Source organism: Puntigrus tetrazona, chromosome 21 (assembly GCF_018831695.1).
Source record: "Puntigrus tetrazona isolate hp1 chromosome 21, ASM1883169v1, whole genome shotgun sequence".
In the NCBI taxonomy this organism is placed as follows: domain Eukaryota; kingdom Metazoa; phylum Chordata; class Actinopteri; order Cypriniformes; family Cyprinidae; genus Puntigrus; species Puntigrus tetrazona.
Genome location: NC_056719.1, coordinates 18,538,668 through 18,560,344, shown reverse-complemented (window position 1 = coordinate 18,560,344; position 21,677 = coordinate 18,538,668). Strand labels below are relative to the sequence as shown.

Below are 21,677 nucleotides of genomic sequence, written 5' to 3'. Positions count from 1 at the left end.
GTACGAAAATTTCTTTACTTTAAATGAAAGCAATACCATAAAGAGACAAAAACAAGAATGCATATTTAGAAAAATATTTATTTACACTACACAAACAAGTTAAACATAGCTGTGCCTTCATGAAGAAGAAAATCAAACCACAAACTGTGAATCACATTTCTGAAGGGACCCTTCCCCCCGAGAGGAAGGTCATCTGAAGGTCATCTGAAGGTCATCCGAAGGTCATCCGAAGGTCAGCGGCGTCTTCTCAGAAGTTGGAGTCTTCACAGGGAACCGGTCTGAACGTCACGTCTTTATTTTCCTCCAGCAGAAGATCGTAGCGACACAGAGGTCTGGAGAGACACAAGACAGACGTCATCTCTGACAATTCTTACTATTATTAGAACGTAAGATACCGCTCGTCTATGTGAATGCGTGTTAAAGAGTCACTCCTGCAGTCTTCTGATCTTCAGACCTGAGCTGTTTCTGTAGAGGAGTGAGGCGGATGCTCAGGAGACGCAGTTTCTTTCGAGGCTGGATCCCTTTCCCCGAGCAGAACCGGAGCGTGATCTCTTTCACGGGCTGGACGTCTCGCTCAAACTGAGCCAGAACGCTGCTCTCCACGAACCTCTCGAACATCAGCGACTTACTGGAAGAGAGACGAGAAACCTCAGCATCCAGAGGAGCGACCGGGGAGCGCTCCGGAGACGAGGGACTTACTGGTTCAGTTCAACCCGGGCCTCTTCCAGTCCGCTGCTTAATGTAATCGTTAAATATCCCCAGTGTTTTTTCTGGTTCCATGTGACAATGTCAACCTTATAGCCGAACTCTAGAGAAGAAGTCAAAGATCACGTCAACATGCAGCCACTTTCACAAGAAGTGCATTTTAACCGCGATGTACCTTCCTGCACATTTCATCACAGATTTAAAGAGAAGTGTCCACTGCACGAGATCGTTTGTTGATGAAACCGTGTCTCTTCATTTTTGTATCACTAAGATTTTCTCGATATTTTGGCGTATCTCAGACTAATGTCCTGTCTTAAACTACACGGCAACGGAGAGATTGAGTCATGATGCATAAATCTCAATTAAAAACCTCAAACAATTCATATCTCCCTGAATCTTAACTAATCAGCTCTCGGTTGAAATGTAATGAAGATGCTCACTGCAGAAAGGAGAGGCTTTATTAGTTTGGAAATACGTCCTGGTCTGTCCGAGCCGAACCAGCCGCTCTCTCCAGCGCACAGAATCATAACCTGCAGAGAAGAAGGAAAGCACGTCTGTCTCAGAACAGGCCACCGATCTCACGAAGCCCAGACGCCGCGCGGCTTACCGAAGACAGGGCATCCGTCCGGAGCGAAGCTGCTGCAGTTCATGCACTTCCCGTCCAGGAAGAGCGCGTAGGACTCGCAGGGGTACGCCGTGATGGGACACGAGCCGCTCACGGAGCTCATGTACAGGAACACGGACCTCTGATGGTCACACTTAAAGTACTCCGAGCCTGTGGGAGATCAGAGACATGCATATGATATAGCAGATATAAAAGATAAAGAGAGATGTTAGTCATCTCAGGTTCTGACCATACAGTGTGAAAGTTTGGGGTTAGTGCATTCTTTTAGTGTGGATGTTATTTTTTTAATACATTTGGTTACATTTAAACGTTTTTAAAGGACCGGACCTGAAAAGATGGTTCTGGGGCAACCAGGCTGATCCGCTCCACCGTTGGCGTAATAGTCGATGTGACCCAGAAGATCACGGTAACCCAGCGCTGCAAGAAAACACCGGCCGTGAGGTTTACACAGAACGTCACAGACAGCGTGTGAAGCGTGAGAGAAACACACCGTCCATGTCTGTGTGCAGCACCTCCACGAACTGGGCATCGGTCGGGTCGAGGCGCTCGCTGGGGGGCCGGCCGTTGAACTCGGGGCCCGCCGGGTCCAGCGCTGAGGGAGACGCGCAAACGTCACAATCACACAGAAACACTCGACTTCCTTCAGGAGAAGAAAAACACTCACCTGTTATTCTGCCGATGTGTCCATTAAAACTGGCCCCGGTGAAACCAGAGATGTGGGCCCCTAAACTGACACCGATCATGTGTATGGAGCCGAGATCAGCCCCTTCCTCCTGCAGCACACACACACACACACACACACTCTTACTTCACAGATGTATATGACAAAGCTACAGAAAGTTAATTACAGGAAACCTTTATCTTTGACACTCTAGGCCTCTTTGGTCTTTTTTTTAACCATAAAAAGTTTCTACCACAAGAAGAGAAGGCACTCGTAGCTATGTGGAAAAAAAACAAACAAAAAAACCTGGGCATGATGGGGATGTGTCAAATAAAAACAACACTTGGTTCTTCACGGTCAGAGGGGACCAACATATAAAATGAACAAGGAATACAAAATATATATAGATATATAAACCTTAACAAAAAGTAGTCACTAAGAATGTCTACATGTATATCTAAATGCAAAACAAAGTTCCTCTATGTATTTAGTTACCATCACATTATTTGATTTTTGTTTTACTTTAACCACTTCTTCACGTTCTTACTTTAAACCACTTTTTGATCTTAAATGGTGCATTAGTTAAGAAATAATAATGATCATTAGAATAGTAATAATATACTAAATATATTAATTTGAATGAAATAACGTGCTAATAAGTCCACTTAAAGTCAGTATTAAATGTGTTCGGAGTTTGTCACACCACAGAAAAACGTGTTATTAACCACCCAGACAAGTATGAATGCTAAAAAAAAACCATGAGGCTGAAAACAGACCCATTTTCTCTCTCTCTCTCTCTCTCTCTCTCTCTACAGTCTTCCTCGAGAAGCTTGATTTAAATGAGACCGAGCTCAATTTTGTAAATTATAGCAACCATGTAACATGACAAAGACATATCTAGACAGCAGACTGAATCTAACGGACAGAACTCGGGACTGAAAGCAGAAAACATGGGTTCTTACTCGCTCCTGTCTGTGTGTGTGTGTGTGTGTGTGTGTATGAGAGTGTGTGAGAGTGTCTGTGTCTGTGTTGTGTGTGTGTGTGTGTGTGTGTGTGAGAGTGTCTGTGTCTGTGTGTGTGTGTCTGTGTGTGTGTTGGACGTGAAGCAGCACCCACAGAACGATCAGTGACGTCAAAGTATCATGAGACTGATTCAAAGCTCTCTGTATCTCTGTTTGATGTCTCTTTTAGTTTCACAGGAAGGGGCGGAGCTCCGGTTTAGACCCGCCCAATAAATCCTGATGACGAAAACGGCGGAAAACTGTTTAACGGTATAACTCCACCATGAAGTGTTATATAGTTCACGGTCTTTGTCACAGGTCTCAGCAATGCATTTCTAACATTTATAATTGTTTAAATGTAAAGTCAATGACTCCAACAATCCCTGATTCTCTTCTTCACTGGAGAAACCTCCCGCTTCTCTCAAACAAACAGCTCAACAGCAAAGAAAAGACGGTCCCTGAGGTTGTGTTTCATGCTGACCGTGAAGACAGCAGGGTGTGTGTGTGATTCTATCAACATAAGACCGCATTAAAACAAGCCTGCTGTTTATTTAATGATTAACACTGAGCTTCACCTGTGCTCCAGACAAACCTGAGACCATCCAGAACCAACACCACATGAAACCGCTCCCATCACACTCCTGTTTATTTCATTTCCCCCAAATACTATTTAGTTTCAGAGGTTTCACAACCGCTTTCCATCCTCTCCCTGAAGCAGACTCATATGAGTTCAATTAAACCACAGTAGAAATGAACAGAAAATGTAATAAAGAAATTAAAAATTCATTTCAGCTAGTTGCAGATATTGCAACATTTAATTTAAGTTGATTATATATAACTATTGTTTCTCTTGTGCATTATATGAAAACATCTTTTATGTGAAAAAGCTGCTCTCTACTGTAGAGATGGGTTTACTTTTCTCCTTCGGCATTATTAACGATCTAATACTGTAAAGCGGCTTTGGTTTTGTTTGAAGCTCTATATGAATAAAGGCGAGCCGAGTTCTTACCTTCATCTTCTGGATGAGCTGGCTCAGGTTTTTGGCCACCCTGCGGGTGTTCTCCACCACCTTCCAGTAGTTGATGTTGGTGGCTCCTCGGTTCCAGTCCACCACGATGACGTTCATGTCCCGCCGCTGCAGGAGGGTCTGCACGAACCGGGCGAGCCAGACGGGAGGAGAGCCGGTGGGCCGGTAGCCGTGGATCAGGAAGGTGCTCGGGGAGCTGAGGTTGAAGAGCGGGTTGGAGAAGGGCTCCTGGTGGGACAGCAGCTGACCGCAGGACGCGTTAGAGCGTGTGTACAGCAGCAACCGGACGCTCAGAGATGTCCCGGTCAGAGAGTCCTTCAGATTCAGGTCCGTCATCTCCTCACAGTCCTGAGCTGAATTAGGAAGCGTTCATGAAGGTACTTTTAAGACTCAACTTATTTTAGGGCCAAGTTTAAAAACAACAACACAGACTTTGGTTTGCATAAGATACACACTTGTTTAAAGTGTATGTAATGCTCTCCTATCACACACACACACACACACACACACACAAACACTGCATATCATATACAAGTCAAGTCCTGCATATTAATAGTATAGAAAAGAAAATGAAATCATATTGCACATTTTTAACTTTGATTTAAGTTTTTTTGCTTATTTTAGTTGCTATTTTATTATTGCATATATATATATATATATATATATATATATATATATATATATATATATATATATATATATATATATATATACACACTTACACATTTATAAATTTTTTTTCCTCTAATAAATTTATGATGAAAAACATATCTGTAAATGGACTTATTCTTATTTTAAGTGTAATTGCCTCAAACCTATCATCAATGGCAAAGTGTTGAAATGTAGTTTAGAGTTAAAAGCATATTTACACGTATTTTTAACACCTCTCTTAAAATGCAAATTGTGAAAGACGCTGTAACTATGCTCGTATTTTGCAGCTGAACTTAATTTGCTTCCCCTCTGCTTTCTGACTGAGTGTCTTTAAGAACAGACTGAAGTCCTCGTGAGTCTGCTGGAGCTGCGGAGGAGGACCGGTTTCTTGGTGTCCAACTTAAATATAGAGACCACAGACATGAATCACATGATTATAGAGTTTGGAAAGTCTGCTATTTCGCTCTCTGTGACTGTCATTCACTGAGTGAAGTCATTGATAAAAATAATAATAGTAATATAATGTCATTTTGCATGACATTTTGTCATTAAAGAATGCGTCATAACTCCGCTTCATTCAAGATATAATACAACGGTGATGGCAACCAATGCATTGGATCAAATATTAAATAAAAATGTTTCAGAGCAGACCAACATCTATAGCTGATTTTCAGACTTCAATCTGTTGTGAAAGGGCTTGCTAAAAACAGGCATTTTTAATATAAAAAAAGTAATGCAAAATGACCTAATGCATTACTTTTGATAAACAGTAACTAAGTAACATAATTAGAGACGCAATATCGTAATGCATTACTGTTAAAAGTACCTTTCGGCATCACCACTAATGAACTTAAACACATCTAAACTGGATAAAAGTGAACAGAAAAAGAGGAGAGCTTCCCCCTGAGTAATACAGAAACTCAGGCCGTGACGCTGGAAGGATGTCAGGTGCTTTCCTCTGAACCCATGAACTCAACTCAACAGTGTGTTACCTCTGTAAGGGTTAAACATCAGCGTCAGCGTCACACACACCAGCACCGGCCAGACCTGCAGGAAACACACACAGTCAGCTGCAGTGAAAAGAAACAACGCCATGCTTTCTATTAGACAGATTTAGGAAAGATACACACCACATTTTGCTCATAAAGAAACCACAAGTTTTTAAAGACCCCTGCTGAGACACACACACACACACACACACACACACACACACACTCCATGAAACTTATTGATATAAAATTATTGTTTTTGTTAATACTTTAACTTTTTAATTTTTTCAGCAATCATTTTGCTGCTTTTAGTTTATTGGTTGTGTTTAAATAAGTCTGTCATTTTCATTAGGTTTATTTTGTACTTAATGAAAATTAATATTGTTGCATATACATATATATATACACACACAAAAAACAATTTTTTTCTTTAATATATACATCAATCAATCATTTTTATTTCTATAGCGCTTTTAACAACACAGGTTGCATCAAAGCACTGTACAGTATAATGACAGGGATATATAGTGACGAGAGTGACCAATTTCTTATTAAATGCAGAGACGGTCTCTGTAGTCAATTCAACGATAATCACTAGAAGTTAAGTGTCCCCAACCAAGCAAGCCAGAGGCGACAGCGGCAAGGGAAACAAAACCCCATGCATATAGAATGGAGAAAAAAAACCTTGGGAGAAACCAGACTAGATTTCACAGTTTAGGGACCGAATGAGATAAAACTAAAAACATTTCCCCATAAACAGCTTAATAACTACACTACTACAATAACTACACTACTTAATAAATAACTACTACACTCATAAACAATGTTTTCATTCAAAGTCCAGGTGTGTGTGAGGAGTACAAAACATGACTAGGATTCAATAGAAACTCAACAGTATCTCTCACGATCCGCCTGTGTGTGTGTGTGTGTGTGTGTGTGTGTGTGTGTGTGTTTAGAGTCATTGTGTGAAGGGACATTTTAGAGAGTCTGCATTTGAATTGGCTGAAGTTGAAAAGAAGACAAACTGGTTTGAAGCTGCCTTCACGGGGAAGGGAATAAGAATGAGCAGAAATCAGAAGAAACCAGAAGAAATCCCACAATCATTAACATCAACCACAACCTCGATCCAAACTAACGGCATGAACCTGACTGACCAGTCGTGTGAGCAACAACACACACACACACACACACACACACACACACACACACACACACACACACACACACACACACACACACACACACACACACACACTAGAGAGTTATCTTACCATGTTGAAGGAGTGAGAAGGTGACTCTGTCTGACAGTCAGGGTTTTATCTTCTCAGAGACGCTGAAAAGTCATCTGAAGACTCCAGGAACTAGTGAGATGACACACTTTCTGAGCAGCTCCTCCTTCCTCTCCACGGCTCCACCCTCCACTTCCACAAACATCCACCTACAGGTGTCACATTCCTCTGATCCTCTCCACCTGACTCCAACAAGACCAGACAGGAAGCTCCAAACCAGACACAGACGCCTTGCATGCATAGCTTTCAAAAAACTATAACATTAAAATATTCACAGTATTATATAGGCACACATCATACACTTTTTGTATACTTTGTTTAATTTAAAAATAATAATAAATTAATTAAACAATAATGTTTTTTTTTTTATGACAGCGCATCAGAAGTGACCGGAAGTGAAGTGAAGAGTGTTGAGGGCGGGATTCGAACTCGGGACGCTCTTCAGTGCCGCTGACTTTTTATTCTGATTTAGATTTAATTTCAAGGTTTTTTTGGAGAAGTTGTTGTCAGTTTCACACTGGAGATTCATTAGAGCCTCAACAGGTGTGTTTCATCACAAACTATGAACATGTTCATCAGAACGATGTATTTATTCCAAAATAATAACTTAAATGTCCACTCGTCGTTTTTTAAATAGTTTTAATTTAAGCCTTCTCGGATCATCAAAGCTCAGTAAACATCGGTCAGTGAGATTTACTTGAAATTTAAATTGAATCAAGATGAATCACTCATGTTTTCACGACGCGTTCTTTGTACGCTTTCTGACCGGTTTATCTGTTCTTTGAGTTATATGTTGATATTAATATCCTTCTCATCCAGTGTTTCGATGTCATGAGACACAGCTGTCTTTGCCTTCTCAGAAAAGAACATGAAAATACTGAATGAGGAGGAAATGAGCAAATCAGGTGCATCTGTAACAGTTTATGTTTCAGTTTTCATTGTTGACTCTTTTTGGAATTAAAATAGAAAAGTTGCGTGCTTTTCATTGCCTAAAAAGAAACAAAAGCAAGTGTATTGTCACTCCAGGAAGATGATTATCAGTGTGCTTTTCTTTCTTTAAAACGGATACTAAAGTCCGTCTTAAACGCGGTGTTTGTTTCCCGCCCCCTGGCGTCCTCCCGCGGTACGGCACTGTCGCAATTCACGACTCATCACGACAAATAAAAGAGAGCGAGGTTAACGAGCAGCACGAGACATCGGCTTCAACCTCGCCTCGGAAAATGTGTGACCGAGATCAAGACAAGACTGTCCTCGTAGGAAACATCCACAGCTGTGTGACGGAGGAGATTCTGTTCGAGCTGTTCCTGCAGGTGAGCGCACCTTCATCATCATCCTCTTCATCATTCACCTGTCAGTGTCTCGGTGATCGTTGCCCTGACAACAGTTCTCTTGTCCGCTTGATAAATCTGTTATTTATTTGCTGTGATCATCACTTTAAAGACCTAATAATATTGGAATGGTTGAATTTAGATTTTTAGTTTTAAAGTAACAGATTGATCTAAAAATGTATCGGACTTTTAAAGAGTAATATCAGTTGGACACTTTTGTCCTCTAGAACTATAAAGTTTATTTAGTTATTTAGATATTTTTGTTTGTTTGCTGGCTTGTTTGTTGTTTGTTTTGTTATAGTTGCTAGTTTATTATTATTATTATTAGTAGTAGTAGTAGTAGTATCATTATCAATGTAATCTATATTTTTAATGTATTATTATTGCAATGTTATGTTATGACTTATTGTAGTCTCTTAATGTTATATAAATTAATTGTGATTAATCGCATCTAAAATGAAAAGCTGAAATTAAATAGCATTTAAGGTTAGAGTATTTAATGTTTATGTATGATATGATATAATAATATATAATATTTAGGTTTAAATGTTAAACATATAATAATAAAAATATGAATATAAATATTTAAGTGTATATACATGTAAATATTTTCCAAAAATATAATGTGCGTATTTATGTATACACAGTATACACACATATATAGGATGTACACACACACACACACACACACACACACACACTCTCTCTCACACACACACACACACACACACACACACACACACACACACTCTCTCACACACACACACACACACACACACACACACACACACACACACACACACACACACACACACACACACACACACACACTCTCTCTCTCACACACACTCTCTCACACACACACACACACGCACGCATGTATGTCTATTTGTATCTCTACTCTGATCTCCTGGTCTGCAGGCAGGTCCGGTAGAAGAGGTGTGTATATTCCGAGAGGGTCAGTGTGGTTGTGTTTATTATAAGCACGCTGAGGCGGTCCCCTACGCTGTGGCTCTTCTCAATGGGATCTGGCTCTACGGGCAGCCAATCAGATTACAGCAGAGGACCGGTGGGTGTGTCTGATCGGGTGTACAGGGGGTTATCTTGTGTTTGTGTTCCAGGGCTTCTGTCCGTCATCATGAGACTATATTCAGAGATCAGTACTTAACATTCAGCCGTCTCAGGCATAGAAAACACTTCAGTATAAGTGACTGCATGCTAATTATATTATTGTGTACTGTTTAGAACCGATAGCGTGATTTGTTCTGTTTTAACTCACAGTAATATTTCACTATTTTACTGTAGTTTTGATTAAATAAATGCAGCTTAAGCAAGCAGAAGAAACGTCTTCTTACTGACCCCATGCTTTTAAATGTTATTCTTTGTATTATGGAGAGTAATATTTAGCATTTTGAAATGTTGTGTTGTGAGTTCATAATTGTGTAACATTTAATTTTAATTTGACATGTGCCCTATTTCCCAGCGCTGTGTCCTTCAGTGCAGATGATGATGTACTTCTGAATGTAAATGACAGTCCAGCTGTGAAGAACTACTTCAGTGAAGCCTGCAGCTGGAGAGACATGGTGACATACCAGGAAATACAGCATCTCTCTCACACACACACACACACACACACAGACACACACACACACACACACACACACACACACACACACACACACACACACACACACACACACACACACACACACACACACACAAATACAGCAACACACTCACACACATCTATTTTTTTTCCCAGCAGACCAAAGCTGTGTGTTTTCATGGCTATATATATTTAATCACAATTTATCATTTGGCGCCACTAACAATACAGCAATCAAACAAAAACTTTTTTCAAAAATCCATTTTTTTCCTGTGCATTGCCATTAATCTAAATGTTATTTTGATTAGGTTAAAAAAAATTAGATTAATTTTTATTTGTAATTTTTTTATATTACGTTGTCATGTTTTTATTGTGTTTGTTAGCTGTATGTTTACTGTGTATATTCACGTAAATGCAAATACTCATACATATACAGTATATATTTTGAAAATATTTACACACACACATTGATTTATTTATATATATATATATATATATATATATATATATATATATATATATATATATATATATACAGTATATATATTATGTAAACAAAAACATTTATTTTGGATGCAATTAATCACAATTAATTGTTTGACTGGTATATAGCTAACTAAAAAAGTTAGCTCTTTTTGCAAACAAACTCTTCATGTATATGTTGGAAAATCAAATCAGGTAATAATGAGAGAAAAAATATCCACACACTTTCATTCCAAGCAGAGCTCACTTGAGAGGAAAACCTCATAAAAAATAATCCCTGTCCTGCAGAAGTGATGTGTGATGTTGTGTTGTGTGTCAGGCGTCCAGCAGAGGTCAGGTCAGGGGTCAGCGCGCTCTGGTCTCCCGTCTGTGACGTCCATCAGACAGTAAACACTGAGAAGCATGTCATCCGGCTCTGAGAGAGACTCTAATAAAACCTTCTGCATTCACCGCTGTTTCTGCACATCTGATCCTCTGAAAGGTTTGTTTTTGGTGATGAGAACGTGCCCCTGTGGTCTACAGTGACGTGACTGTCAGAGGATAAAGACCCAACGTCACATAAAATGTCACGTTCTGGATGGTAATTTATAGCTGCTTCGTTCGCTCGACTTCAGCCTAAACCTCTCCCTCTCTTGAATTATGGCTAATATGATAAGATTCAGACTTTACACTTAATAAGATGTCAAGTTCCTGGTGGTGCTGGTGTCAAAAAACATGTTTTGATTTTACTACAGATTTCTAACGCTGAACTTTCTATTCATCTTTGAATCCTAACAAATAAAACGTTTCCACAAAAGCGTTGGGCGGCACAATTCCAAATGATGCCGAAAATTCAGTTTTGGTTACAGCAATTGATCACAGTTTAGCAGGTATTGTAGGGTTACTCCAAAATACGCTCGTACGGCCATTGCCGGAAGTCAGTGATTTTAAGTTATAATTTAAAAAATATAATTATCTTTTGTTTACGAAAACCCATCAATCAGCTTCAGAAGACACGTGTGAACCCCCTGGAGGCGTATAGTGGAGCGGATCAACATGAAATGCATAAAAACAGGTCAGTTACACCAAACAGTTCAGTTCTGAATCAGTTGGGTTCATCGTCTTCCTCAGTTCTCCACAAACTATCATGCAAGTAAATAGACTTACAAGTCCTCTGGATAGCAGTGAAGCGCGGTGTCATACTTCCTAAAAATGTTTCCCAATGGAAACCTGTACAGGAGAAAAAAAGTGTAGGTGCCAAAACAGAGCCTTGAGGCACACCACATATAAGCTGTGAATCTCACAGCCACGCTTCTAGCAGTCAAGTGCGACTAAAACCTTCTTCAGTATCCCTGATCTGTGTCAAAGTCTCCAGTTAAACCTGATAACACGAGCACGGCTGGATCGGCAGCATCCACATCCTCATCCAAGACTCCACAGAACGATGCTTCCTGAAACCAGACCTCTAAACCTCACTTATTTTCTTGTTAAAAGCACATAGTTGCCTAAACTCCACTTAGTTTCAACATCTACGCTTTTGTTTGCAATCTGACGTATTAATACTAAGTCCAATGACCTTTTTTAGATAAGTTCATATATATTGTGATTCTTCCTGAAGGTTAAGGTGGGTGGGTTAGTTTTCTCAGCACATGGTGATAACTTCATTCTGGATATCTAGAGCAATGATTGGACAGTTTTTTTTTGCATTACTCCTTTTATTACTGCTTTCTGGAAATGCTGATAAAATGGTTGGTTCTAATCGATAGCTGCTGTTCAATAAAGGTTTATTGCTAGGCCGTATAACCGGGACGGACGTGTATTAAACTCTGGGAGCGCGGCGTCGGCTGAGGTTTACAGGTTTGAGTGCGAGATGTCCAGAAGAGTGTGTGTCCTGTCGTCTGCGGAGGTGCTGCTCTCCACGCTGCTTCTTCTGCTCTTCGTGGTCTGTGTGGGACTCGGTGTGGTCAGCTGGCTCGCTCTGGACACCGCAGGTACACGCTCCTCGACTCTCAGGCAGAGATCAGAACGGGTCACCTGTGAGATCTGCTTAAATCTGAAGGGAAGGTGAAGAACTGGGGCTCACCTTAGACAGTTGGGGTTAGTCAGCTGATGTTTTCCTCGTGACTGGGTTTAACATTTTAAATTCGGTTATGAAAAGATGGATTGGTCTTATTTGTATCGGACAAGTAAGGCAGCAGCTAGTTTAACAAACTAGTCTTAGCATGCAGCCGGCCACTGGTTGTTTCAACAAGTTTTCAAAGAATTACAAAAATGTCTAAAAAGGTAATATTTTATGCATTTGAGGAACAGCCAACACACAAATAGACATAGCACTTTATCTTGTGCAGCGTGGGATTTTGACCCAATATATTCGATCCTGATATTGTTTGTGTGTATGTGACATTACAGTTTTGGACTTATAAGGTAATAAAAATATGTTTGTGAGCATTAGAAGCAGCTAGCTTTGTCTTGGGATGAAGTTCAGAGGTGTGTGATGTTTCAGATGCTGGAGGAGAGCAGAGCTCTTCAGAGTTCAGAGGGATGCTGGTCATCTCTAACGGGAGCGTCTTCACCGAGGAGCTGCTGGACAAACACAGCGCTGCGTTCAAAGCTCTGGCCTACGACTGCCAGCTGAAGGTAGAGAAGAAATCAGAATCATTTACTCGGACTTAGAAGAGCGGACAGAAAAGGGTGACAGATCTTTGTTTTGGGGAGGAGCGTTTCTTTAATTCATCGGAGGAGTCCCGAAACGCGTTTGGCTTGTTTTCACCTCTGAATCAAAAGAAGAAGAAAAAATTGAACCAAAATGCATTTTTAATTTTGACGTATTAATTGCATGAAAATGTTTTCTACATTTACTGGAATGTGAGAAATCATCAGAAATGAAATTACACGTCATGCTGCCTATTATAACATTCTAATAAGTGTTTTACAATAATAATACTTTAGACATTTAATGGTAATGAGAATATAATAACTTTATAATTTATTATATTATCATAAACAATATCTGTGTGATTTTATTTTATAATATTATGTGTAACGTATAATGGTAATTTAATATATAAAAAGTTATTTTTCTGAAATATGTGCATGCGTGAGTGTGTATATATATATATATATATATATACACACACATACATACACACACACACACACTGCACATACCTGCATACATTATGTAAACTTTATTTTTGTTTGTGATCAATCATTTGAAATAATCTCAAAGTTCAAATAATGATAAGTTAATGATAATGATTAATGATAAGCTCTAGTAAACAGTTAGAGTAATGATTGAAATGACTGAGGTGATAAATCCGTGTTTTCTCTGCAGATTGGTGATGCTTACAGTCGAACTTCCTTGAAGGAGCAGTTCAGAAGCTCCAAGGTCAACCAGTTCAGGTTAGACTTTAGATATTAAAGCCCCTAAGCTAAAAGACTTCAAAAATGATTGAGAAGAATTTATTCATTGCTTGTTTTGTTGAATGGGGAAGGTTTGTGCTTGAAGGTCAAACTCGGATCAGAAGAGTGAGCAGAGGTTTGTGGAGCGGTGTTAAAGGTGTTAAAGGTGTGTTTTCTCTCAGTGAAGGCAGTGTTCTGGTGTTCTTCGAGCTGCTCTTCAGAGGTGTTCTGGATGCTCAGACGGTTCAGGATCAGTTAGTCTCTGGTTTACAGCAGGCCGAAGGTTCAGGGGATGGACTCGTCATCGACACCGACAGCGTGCAGGTCTCAGGTGAGCTCTGCACGTAACTTCATGTCCTTTTAATAGACTTCATTTACACAACTCCTGTTTTTATGCATCTCTCTCTTCAGATAAAGCAGATACGACCACAGCAGAGGCAGGTGAGACCAGTTCTGTTTTATTACTCCCTCGATCTGAGCACACGCATCATGGCAGGGGCAAAGTCTTGCTGTTTATTTCTTGTTTTGGTTGTATTTAGATAAGAAAATGACATTATGATATAAACGTAGGATGGATGTGCTGTGCTATTGTATATTTGTCCTGACAGACTAATTGTAAATTTTCCTTTATTATTAATTTTATTAATGTTAACGTAATATTATTTATTAATATTAATGTAAATAAATAAATATACACATAATAAATGATATAAGCTTAAAGTTATATAACAAATAAATGTAGATAAAGTATGGCACAGTCATCTCACAACACATGTATACACATGTATATTGTTTTAAAGTTTGTGGTCAGTAATTTTTTATTTTATTTTATTAATTAGTTTTTGCACTAAATGAATCGAAAGTAACATTATAATGTTGCAAAATATTATACCTTTGGACTTTCTGTTCATGATTAAATCATAGTTAGTTATAGTTTTGTTTGAAGCGCTGGTCGGTAATAGCGGTGTGTGTGTGTGTGTGTGTGTGTGTGTGTGTGTGTGTCAGTCACTGCAGTGAACTGTCCAGAAGGAGAGAAGGCTTGTGCTGACGGGTCGGTGTGTGTCCCTCTATCTGACCTCTGTGACGGAGAACAGAACTGTGCTGACGGCTCCGACGAACATCACTCTCTCTGTGGTACGGCCTCGGCTCATTTTTATATATATATTTATACACTATATTTATGTTAAGATACGTTTGTGACGCCTACAGTGTCTTTGATGTGATATAGCAACAGAGTGTGACGGTCAGTTTCTTCTGCTCGGTCCGTCTGGATCCTTCCACTCCAAGAACTTTCCCGAGGAGTACGACAGTCCCACAGACTGCCGCTGGATCATACGGTAACACACACCTACACATACCTCACAAACTCTTTTTTTTAAATACTTTATTATTTCTTTCAATTCAAAAACACATTTAATACAATTATACTGTGTATTGTTCACACAGGATATGTATACAAATGCATGAACATATTTAAAAAAAAAAAAAAAAGTAATCTTTATATATAAAATTTATTTCATATATATATATATATATATATATATATATATATATATATATATATATTAAACGACAAAAGACAATTACATATATCACATCTGAAAAATAGGAAAAGAATATAAATAAAAAAATACAGAGCAGAGTCACATATTCATATCAGACCTCTTAATACACTAATTCCTAGTAATTCAAATCATATATTTTAAAAATCAACTGATGATAATATTAAATAATTAAATAAAATGGTAAATTAATATATAGAAAAAGTGGGGATTATGTAAAAGGGTAATTCATAATATGTATTGTTTTATAGTATATAAATTCAATATGTGTACTTTTACTTTTGATTTCATTTTTTATTGTTGATTTAAAAAGAACATTATTTTGTGTATTTGGTGTAATGCAATGTGTTTATGTGCAAAAGGTACAAAAAGCTGTCACTGGGGTGGTACTTTTTGGAAACAAACAAAAACACAGTAGTTTCATGTTCACAACGAAGCACAGCGTCTCCAGAACATGGCGCCCGCAGCAACACTACAGACAGAATAATAGCTCCGCCTCCTCCTGAGGTTTAGGGAGGTGTGGACAAGTCATAACTTTTATGTCTCACCCCAAAGAGAAAGGAAAACTTTAGAAAGGACCCCTTTAAAAGCTTTAAATAAAAAATCTTTAAGTAGCAAAAATCTATATTTTGTATCTTTATTATTTTTTGATTTCTTAAAAAATGCTTATATTAAATGAATTACTTCTGCTCAAACATTTTTAAAAGTATAGAATATATGAAAATGTATGACTGTAAAGTTCACCACAACTTCTCCAACGTCCTTCAAATCAGTGATTATATTTGGAAGGTATTTATGGTGTTAAAAAATCTCACAAACTCACATAGTCTGTCATTTGACAAACAGAGTGACCGAGGGCTCAGCCGTCAAAATGGTCTTCCACACGTTCCACACGGAGCAGGACATCGATGTTCTGAGGCTGTACGAGGGCACCGGCCCCAAGAAAACCCTGACATGTGAGATTCTCTACAAAACCTTTATATCAGGAGAAGGTGTTGGGCTTCTGAAGTCCTGACTTCATCTTTCTCTTCCAGACTCTCTCTCAGGTGCATCACCTGGAGACGTATGGCTCTTATCACATGAAGTTACAGTCGAGTTCATCGCAGACTATGCCTACAGCCTTCAGGGATTCAACGCCACTTACACAGCAGAGACCATCAAAGATCTCTCAAGTGGGTGCTGGTTTCAGCTCATCCTGGAAATACTGTGCTGTCCCTCTTGAAAAATGCAGCTGGTTAGGTATGTTTTGAATGGTTATGTGGGTCAACCGGTCATGTGCTGTTCGTGAGCTGGGCATGCGTTCGTCACATGCTAGTCATTTGCTGGTCACGTGCCGGCCATGTACTGATCATGAATTGGGCATGGACTGGTGATGTGCTGGTGATTTTCTGGTCATTTGTTGGTCATTTGCTGGTCATGTGCTGGTTATTTGCTGGTCATAAGTTCGTCACATGCTAGTCATTTGTCTGTCATGTGCTAGTCACATGCTGGTAATTTGCTGGTCATGAATTGGTCATGTACTGATCATGAATTGGGCATGGACTGGTGATGTGCTGGTGATTTGTTGGTCATTTGCTGGTCATGTGCTAGTCATGAATTGGCCATTTGCTGGTCATTTGCTGGTCATTTGCTGGTCATGTGCTGGTTATTTGCTGGTCATGAGTTCGTCACATGCTAGTCATTTGCCTGTCATTTGCTAGTCACGTGCTGGTAATTTGCTGGTCATGAATTGGGCATGGACTGGTGATGTGCTGGTGATTTGCTGGTCATTTGCTGGTCATGTGCTGGTCATTTGCTGGTAATGAGATCGTCACATGCTAGTCATTTGCCTGTCATTTGCTAATTTTCTGGGCATTTGCTGGCCATGAGATGGTTATGTGCTAGAGCTAGCTGCTTAGGATCAGCTAATATCTGCGTAATATCTTAAAATCATTTTACTTGTCAAGTAAATGCATCTTGGTTGAAGAACGTTTAGATATTTATACTAGGAAAAACAAGGCAAAAGACCAGTGACCAGTTTCTGGCACTTTAATTGTCTTATGCACAACTTTAAGCTTCCCAAGAAATAAAAAGCAATAGCAAGTTGTAAAGTTTGAGTTAGATGCTCAATCAAAAATTGGCAACTTGCTTATTTGATAATATTCACCGTTATTACTGAAACAATGTTTTTATTGAATTCTGTTGTCTTTGGTAGATGAAGAAAAGATAAACTGTAGCTTTGAAGAGAACGTCTGCCTCTGGAGACAGGATTTTGAAGATGATGGTGACTGGTTACGAGCAAAAGGTGCTGCTCTCCCGCCCAACACCGGCCCAAGCTTTGATCACACGACTGGAAACCAGTCAGGTACTGTTAAATACAGCCACAATTACAGACTAAACTTTCTTCTTCTTCTGCTCTGGAAATCTGTGGCTGCTCCGAACCTAAAATGTGAAATTCGCCACACAGATAGAGTTCAGACTCAGTATTAATCATGCGGTTGTCTGATGCTTTACCTGTCTCTTAACTCTAGCTATATATATATATATATATATATATATATATATATATATATATATATATATATATATATATATATACATTTTGATATACATTTATATGATGTACTGTTACGAACATGGGTTTTATCTCATAGGGTACTACATTATGACTCCTCGGACCCCTGGAAGTTGGGATAAAAAGTTTCGTATATACAGTCTTCCTCTGACTCCTACAAAGGAATCCATGTGTCTGCAGTTCTGGTTAGTTGTACATAACATTCAGTTATTTATGTACATTCTATGAAAATGACTACAAATGTAAATTAACTTCTTTTGTTTAAAAATGATCCAAAATCAACTTAAAAAAAATTACATAACCAGCCAGTGTTCAAAACTATGGCCTTACTTTGCTTATAGTGATGTTTTGTATTTTGGTTGGTACGGGGAGGTTTTGTGGGAAGTTCGAGCATGGCTCCGCTTCATTACATCACACGAGGATCCTGCGGGTCACACAGCAGCTAGAATAATTCAACTTATTGTTTTGATGGCAGACTGTAATCCAGAAAGGATTATGTTTTTCTAAAACACATGTGAAGGAAATTAAATTCCTGCTTTAAATATGCTTCTGATTACAGATAGCCTGGGGTTATACAAGATCTGTATTTTAAAGAAATCCAGTTCAAAGGAAGCATAGTTTGTTTTTTGGGTTAGAAGAATTTCTTAATATGACCGTTTGTGTGAGATTAGACTGTACAGACATTGAATTCTAGACGCTAATATGCACTATACTCATAGCTATGCAATGCTGATGTTGCTAAAATGAATAGTTTTAGAAGAAGTATAATAATAATAATAATTTGCAGGGTTTGATGTGAGCCAATCAATTGTTAGTTTTAATTTCAATTGTCAGCGTGCAATGTTTTCAGACAAATGCATGATATTTAAACTTAAGTAGACGCTGCTCAAGTGTGCTTGTCCCGGTGCTCTTGGAGGTATCACATGTTTGGTGAGGAGGTTTGGCGTCTGACGGTCACGGCACAAGAAGGCTCATCCGTCACCGTCCTCTTCCAGAAAGAAGGGAACTACGGGGACAACTGGAACTACGGTCAAGCCACGCTGAACATGACGGCGGAGGCTGTGGTCAGCTCACGCACAAACAGCTTAAAGTCATCAGGTGAGATGCTCAGAAGCTGGTTAACAGTGGTTTGTGGGTCTCTCAGGTGGTGTTCGAAGCGCAGAAGAAGGCAGGATTTCTGAATGACATTGCTCTGGATGATATCAGCGTAGCGCCGGGTTCTTGTGGAGGGGCCCCTCCGGAGCCGACCCTGGTCCCTCCTCCGACCACTCCTCCTCCGATACCAGGTGAGCCGCTACACCCGCTGCAGGTGGCTCTACCACATCCATATTAGCTCAGGATTGCAAAGATGTCATGTTCTTCTGGAATGATTTGTCACAGAGGATTGTGGGGGACCGTTCGACCTGTATGAGTCCAACTCCACGTTCAGCTCTCCAAACTACCCCAACGGATACGGACACAAGGCCTCATGTGAGTCGGGACGCATTGCATTACACTCCATCTCTGAGAAACCAGAGCAATTCGTGGAATCTTCTCAGCTGCACCAGTTTTAATATAATTGTTTTATTATGATGCTCGATCTTGTTCAGGTATGTGGACTTTACACGCTAAAGAAGGACAGAATATCCAACTGCATTTTCAAGACTTTGCTTTAGAGATGGCTTACGATGTTTTGGAAATTCGAGATGGAGCGACGCCCTATTCAGATTTACTGGGTGATTTTTACCTATATTTACAGACTTTTTATTGCATTTACATTATAGATAATGGGGGAATCTTTATAAATACGCTCCCTGTATAAGTGTGTGTATTGAAGCCTGTTTCTGCCACTGAATTAAAAAAGAAAAAAGATTATTGCGACTTTTTACCTCGCATTTCTGACTCTATATATAAATTGTGAGCTCTAAAGTCCAGTTTTTAGGGGGAAAATTACTAATGAGTTTATTCCCCAGAATTGCAAGTTTTATATCTCACAGTTACCTTTTTTTGTGTTTTTTACTCAGTGGCTGAAATTGGCTTCTCTTTGTATGTTGTTTTGTTTTTTTTTCTCTTCTGCTCATCTAAGCTGCATTGATTTAAAAATAGTGAAATATTATTCTAATGTTAAACAGGTTTTCTCTGTGAATATGGCTTAAAGTGTCATTTATTTCTGTGATTTCCAGCATCATTACTCCATGATAGTCATAATAATAATCATAATAATATACCGATTTACTGCTCGAAAAACATTTCTGATTATTATCAGATAACACATTATAAATGGCTTCACACTCACTTTTGATGCATTTAATTCTGAATAAAAACACTATGCCATAATATTCCACCTTTCATAAACTAGTTGTTACTTCCGCATGAAGTTTATTTGTCGACTGATGTGTGTTTGTCTCTGAAGGTGTCTTCACCGGGGACCGTCCCGTCCCGGATCTGTTCTCCACGAGTTCTCAGATGACGGTCCTGTTGTTCACGGACGCTTCGGGGCACGACCGAGGCTTTCTGGCCAACTTCAGCGCAGGCTTTAACCTCGGTCAACCAGGTGTGTATCGTATCGGCGCGCTAGCGTGGAGAAGGCCTGAGAAATGACACGTTGCTGTGGTCGACCTGTAGATGCGTGTCCCGGCGGTCAGTTTCAGTGCGGCTCGGGAGCGTGTGTGTCCGGCTCCGGTGTGTGTGACGGAGAGGAAGACTGCGCCGACGGCTCTGATGAAGCAGACTGTGGTGAGAAAACCATCTGAAGCGCGCCGAACCCGGCCTCTCTGAGGTCTGTGTGTGATTTCGGGCTCTGCTGGGTTTCAGTGCGTGTGGTCAGAGATGACGTGACTGCAGCTGACCGCCTGAGACTCCGGGTCCAGGACCATCTTTACACGGTTTGTGCTCAGGACTGGAGCTCTGCGCTCTCGCTCTTCTTCTGCCGCTATCTGGGCTACAGGTAAACACTGAAGACCGGTTCAGAACACGAGAAATAATAGTCATTTAATAAAAATGTACATTTAGACAAAATATTAAAAAAAGATGCATATGTGTGGCGTATTTGATTCATCAGGTTTATTTGTCTCGTTTAATATAACGCATAGAGAAGGATGAGATTGTGTGGTTATTTTTTTTCGATTTAAAGGCCAGATATTACAAGTCTTAAGATGATCTTTATAACAGCGCAGGCCATATAATGATAAATACCAGTCATCACTCTTTAGGAGGATGAGATTTAAATGCTTGGTTTTATGATCAAAGCTGTGAATTTTTTTAATTTGGGGGAAACGCACATAATGCATAATGTCTGGAGCCTAGTAGATTTAGTCTGATGAATGTTCAGCTTTAAATATAACTAACAATATGAAAGTTATTAACATTTACTTGATGAAAATCAGCAACAGAAAGACATGAAGCACAGGCCGAAAAAGAAGCGTTTTTTTCCATTATACTTTGAACACTCACTTATTGAAAAAAATACACTTCTTTTTCAATTTTATTTTACTTGCTAAAAGGTATAAACTATCAACAGCTAGTTTCCATTGAATAAAAAAATATAAAAGTAATTGAAACTTTTTTTTTTATTTAGCAATATGCTTTAACTTTTTTTTTTTTTAGGCAGTTCAGATTTTCTTTTCTTGTAGTTCTCAGGAAAAGTTGCAATTTCTGAGAAATGAGGTCAGAACTGCGAGACAATAGTGAGCTAAAAAGCCACAAAGACCTGTTTTACATTTTGCGTTTCGTGGCAGAAAGGGCAGTAGATTGTGAACAGATCTTCTTCATGTTTGTTGCTGTCTGAAGGTCTGGAGATGCTTCATTCTCCAGCATCACGGATGGAGATGCTCCTT

General features: G+C 39.3%; 3 protein-coding genes across 4 annotated transcripts in view; 2 read left to right on the top strand and 1 right to left on the bottom strand.

Moving 5' to 3' along the window:
* Positions 1-60: 60 nt before the first annotated feature.
* Positions 61-7,083, bottom strand: lipia (lipase, member Ia). Its single transcript, XM_043221401.1, has 11 exons — positions 6,931-7,083; positions 5,663-5,717; positions 4,002-4,372; positions 1,995-2,103; positions 1,821-1,922; positions 1,658-1,747; positions 1,313-1,480; positions 1,146-1,235; positions 700-808; positions 455-628; positions 61-332 (listed from the first exon to the last, which is right to left on the bottom strand). Exons 1-11 carry the CDS (start codon positions 6,931-6,933, stop codon positions 248-250), a joined length of 1,356 nt encoding a protein of 451 aa, XP_043077336.1. The 5' UTR covers positions 6,934-7,083; the 3' UTR covers positions 61-247.
* Positions 7,084-7,343: 260 nt separating this feature from the next.
* Positions 7,344-10,814, top strand: rbm11 (RNA binding motif protein 11). Of its 2 annotated transcripts, none has more exons than XM_043221406.1 (4): positions 7,344-7,491; positions 8,116-8,258; positions 9,198-9,345; positions 9,760-9,987. In XM_043221406.1, exons 2-4 carry the CDS (start codon positions 8,169-8,171, stop codon positions 9,795-9,797), a joined length of 276 nt encoding a protein of 91 aa, XP_043077341.1. In that variant the 5' UTR covers positions 7,344-7,491; positions 8,116-8,168; the 3' UTR covers positions 9,798-9,987. The 2 variants fall into 2 exon arrangements, 1 of the variants encoding a protein (XP_043077341.1); XR_006247482.1 differs by lacking the exon at positions 7,344-7,491 and adding an exon at positions 10,685-10,814 and having other exon boundaries at positions 7,601-8,258; positions 9,760-9,859.
* The window catches only part of tmprss15 (transmembrane serine protease 15), a 15,242-nt gene continuing 3,995 nt past the window's right edge, over positions 10,431-21,677 (top strand). The window contains exons 1-19 of the mRNA XM_043221392.1: positions 10,431-12,335; positions 12,848-12,981; positions 13,679-13,746; positions 13,929-14,077; positions 14,158-14,187; positions 14,752-14,880; positions 14,975-15,083; positions 16,155-16,264; positions 16,343-16,480; positions 17,503-17,652; positions 17,942-18,047; positions 18,779-18,926; positions 19,007-19,148; positions 19,243-19,332; positions 19,452-19,577; positions 20,255-20,395; positions 20,467-20,577; positions 20,656-20,788; positions 21,631-21,677. The exon at positions 21,631-21,677 is cut by the window's right edge and continues 49 nt beyond it. Of these exons, the coding sequence (XP_043077327.1) occupies positions 12,215-12,335; positions 12,848-12,981; positions 13,679-13,746; positions 13,929-14,077; positions 14,158-14,187; positions 14,752-14,880; positions 14,975-15,083; positions 16,155-16,264; positions 16,343-16,480; positions 17,503-17,652; positions 17,942-18,047; positions 18,779-18,926; positions 19,007-19,148; positions 19,243-19,332; positions 19,452-19,577; positions 20,255-20,395; positions 20,467-20,577; positions 20,656-20,788; positions 21,631-21,677 (2,182 nt within the window). The 5' untranslated portion in view covers positions 10,431-12,214. The remainder of the gene's footprint in view (positions 12,336-12,847; positions 12,982-13,678; positions 13,747-13,928; positions 14,078-14,157; positions 14,188-14,751; positions 14,881-14,974; positions 15,084-16,154; positions 16,265-16,342; positions 16,481-17,502; positions 17,653-17,941; positions 18,048-18,778; positions 18,927-19,006; positions 19,149-19,242; positions 19,333-19,451; positions 19,578-20,254; positions 20,396-20,466; positions 20,578-20,655; positions 20,789-21,630) is intronic.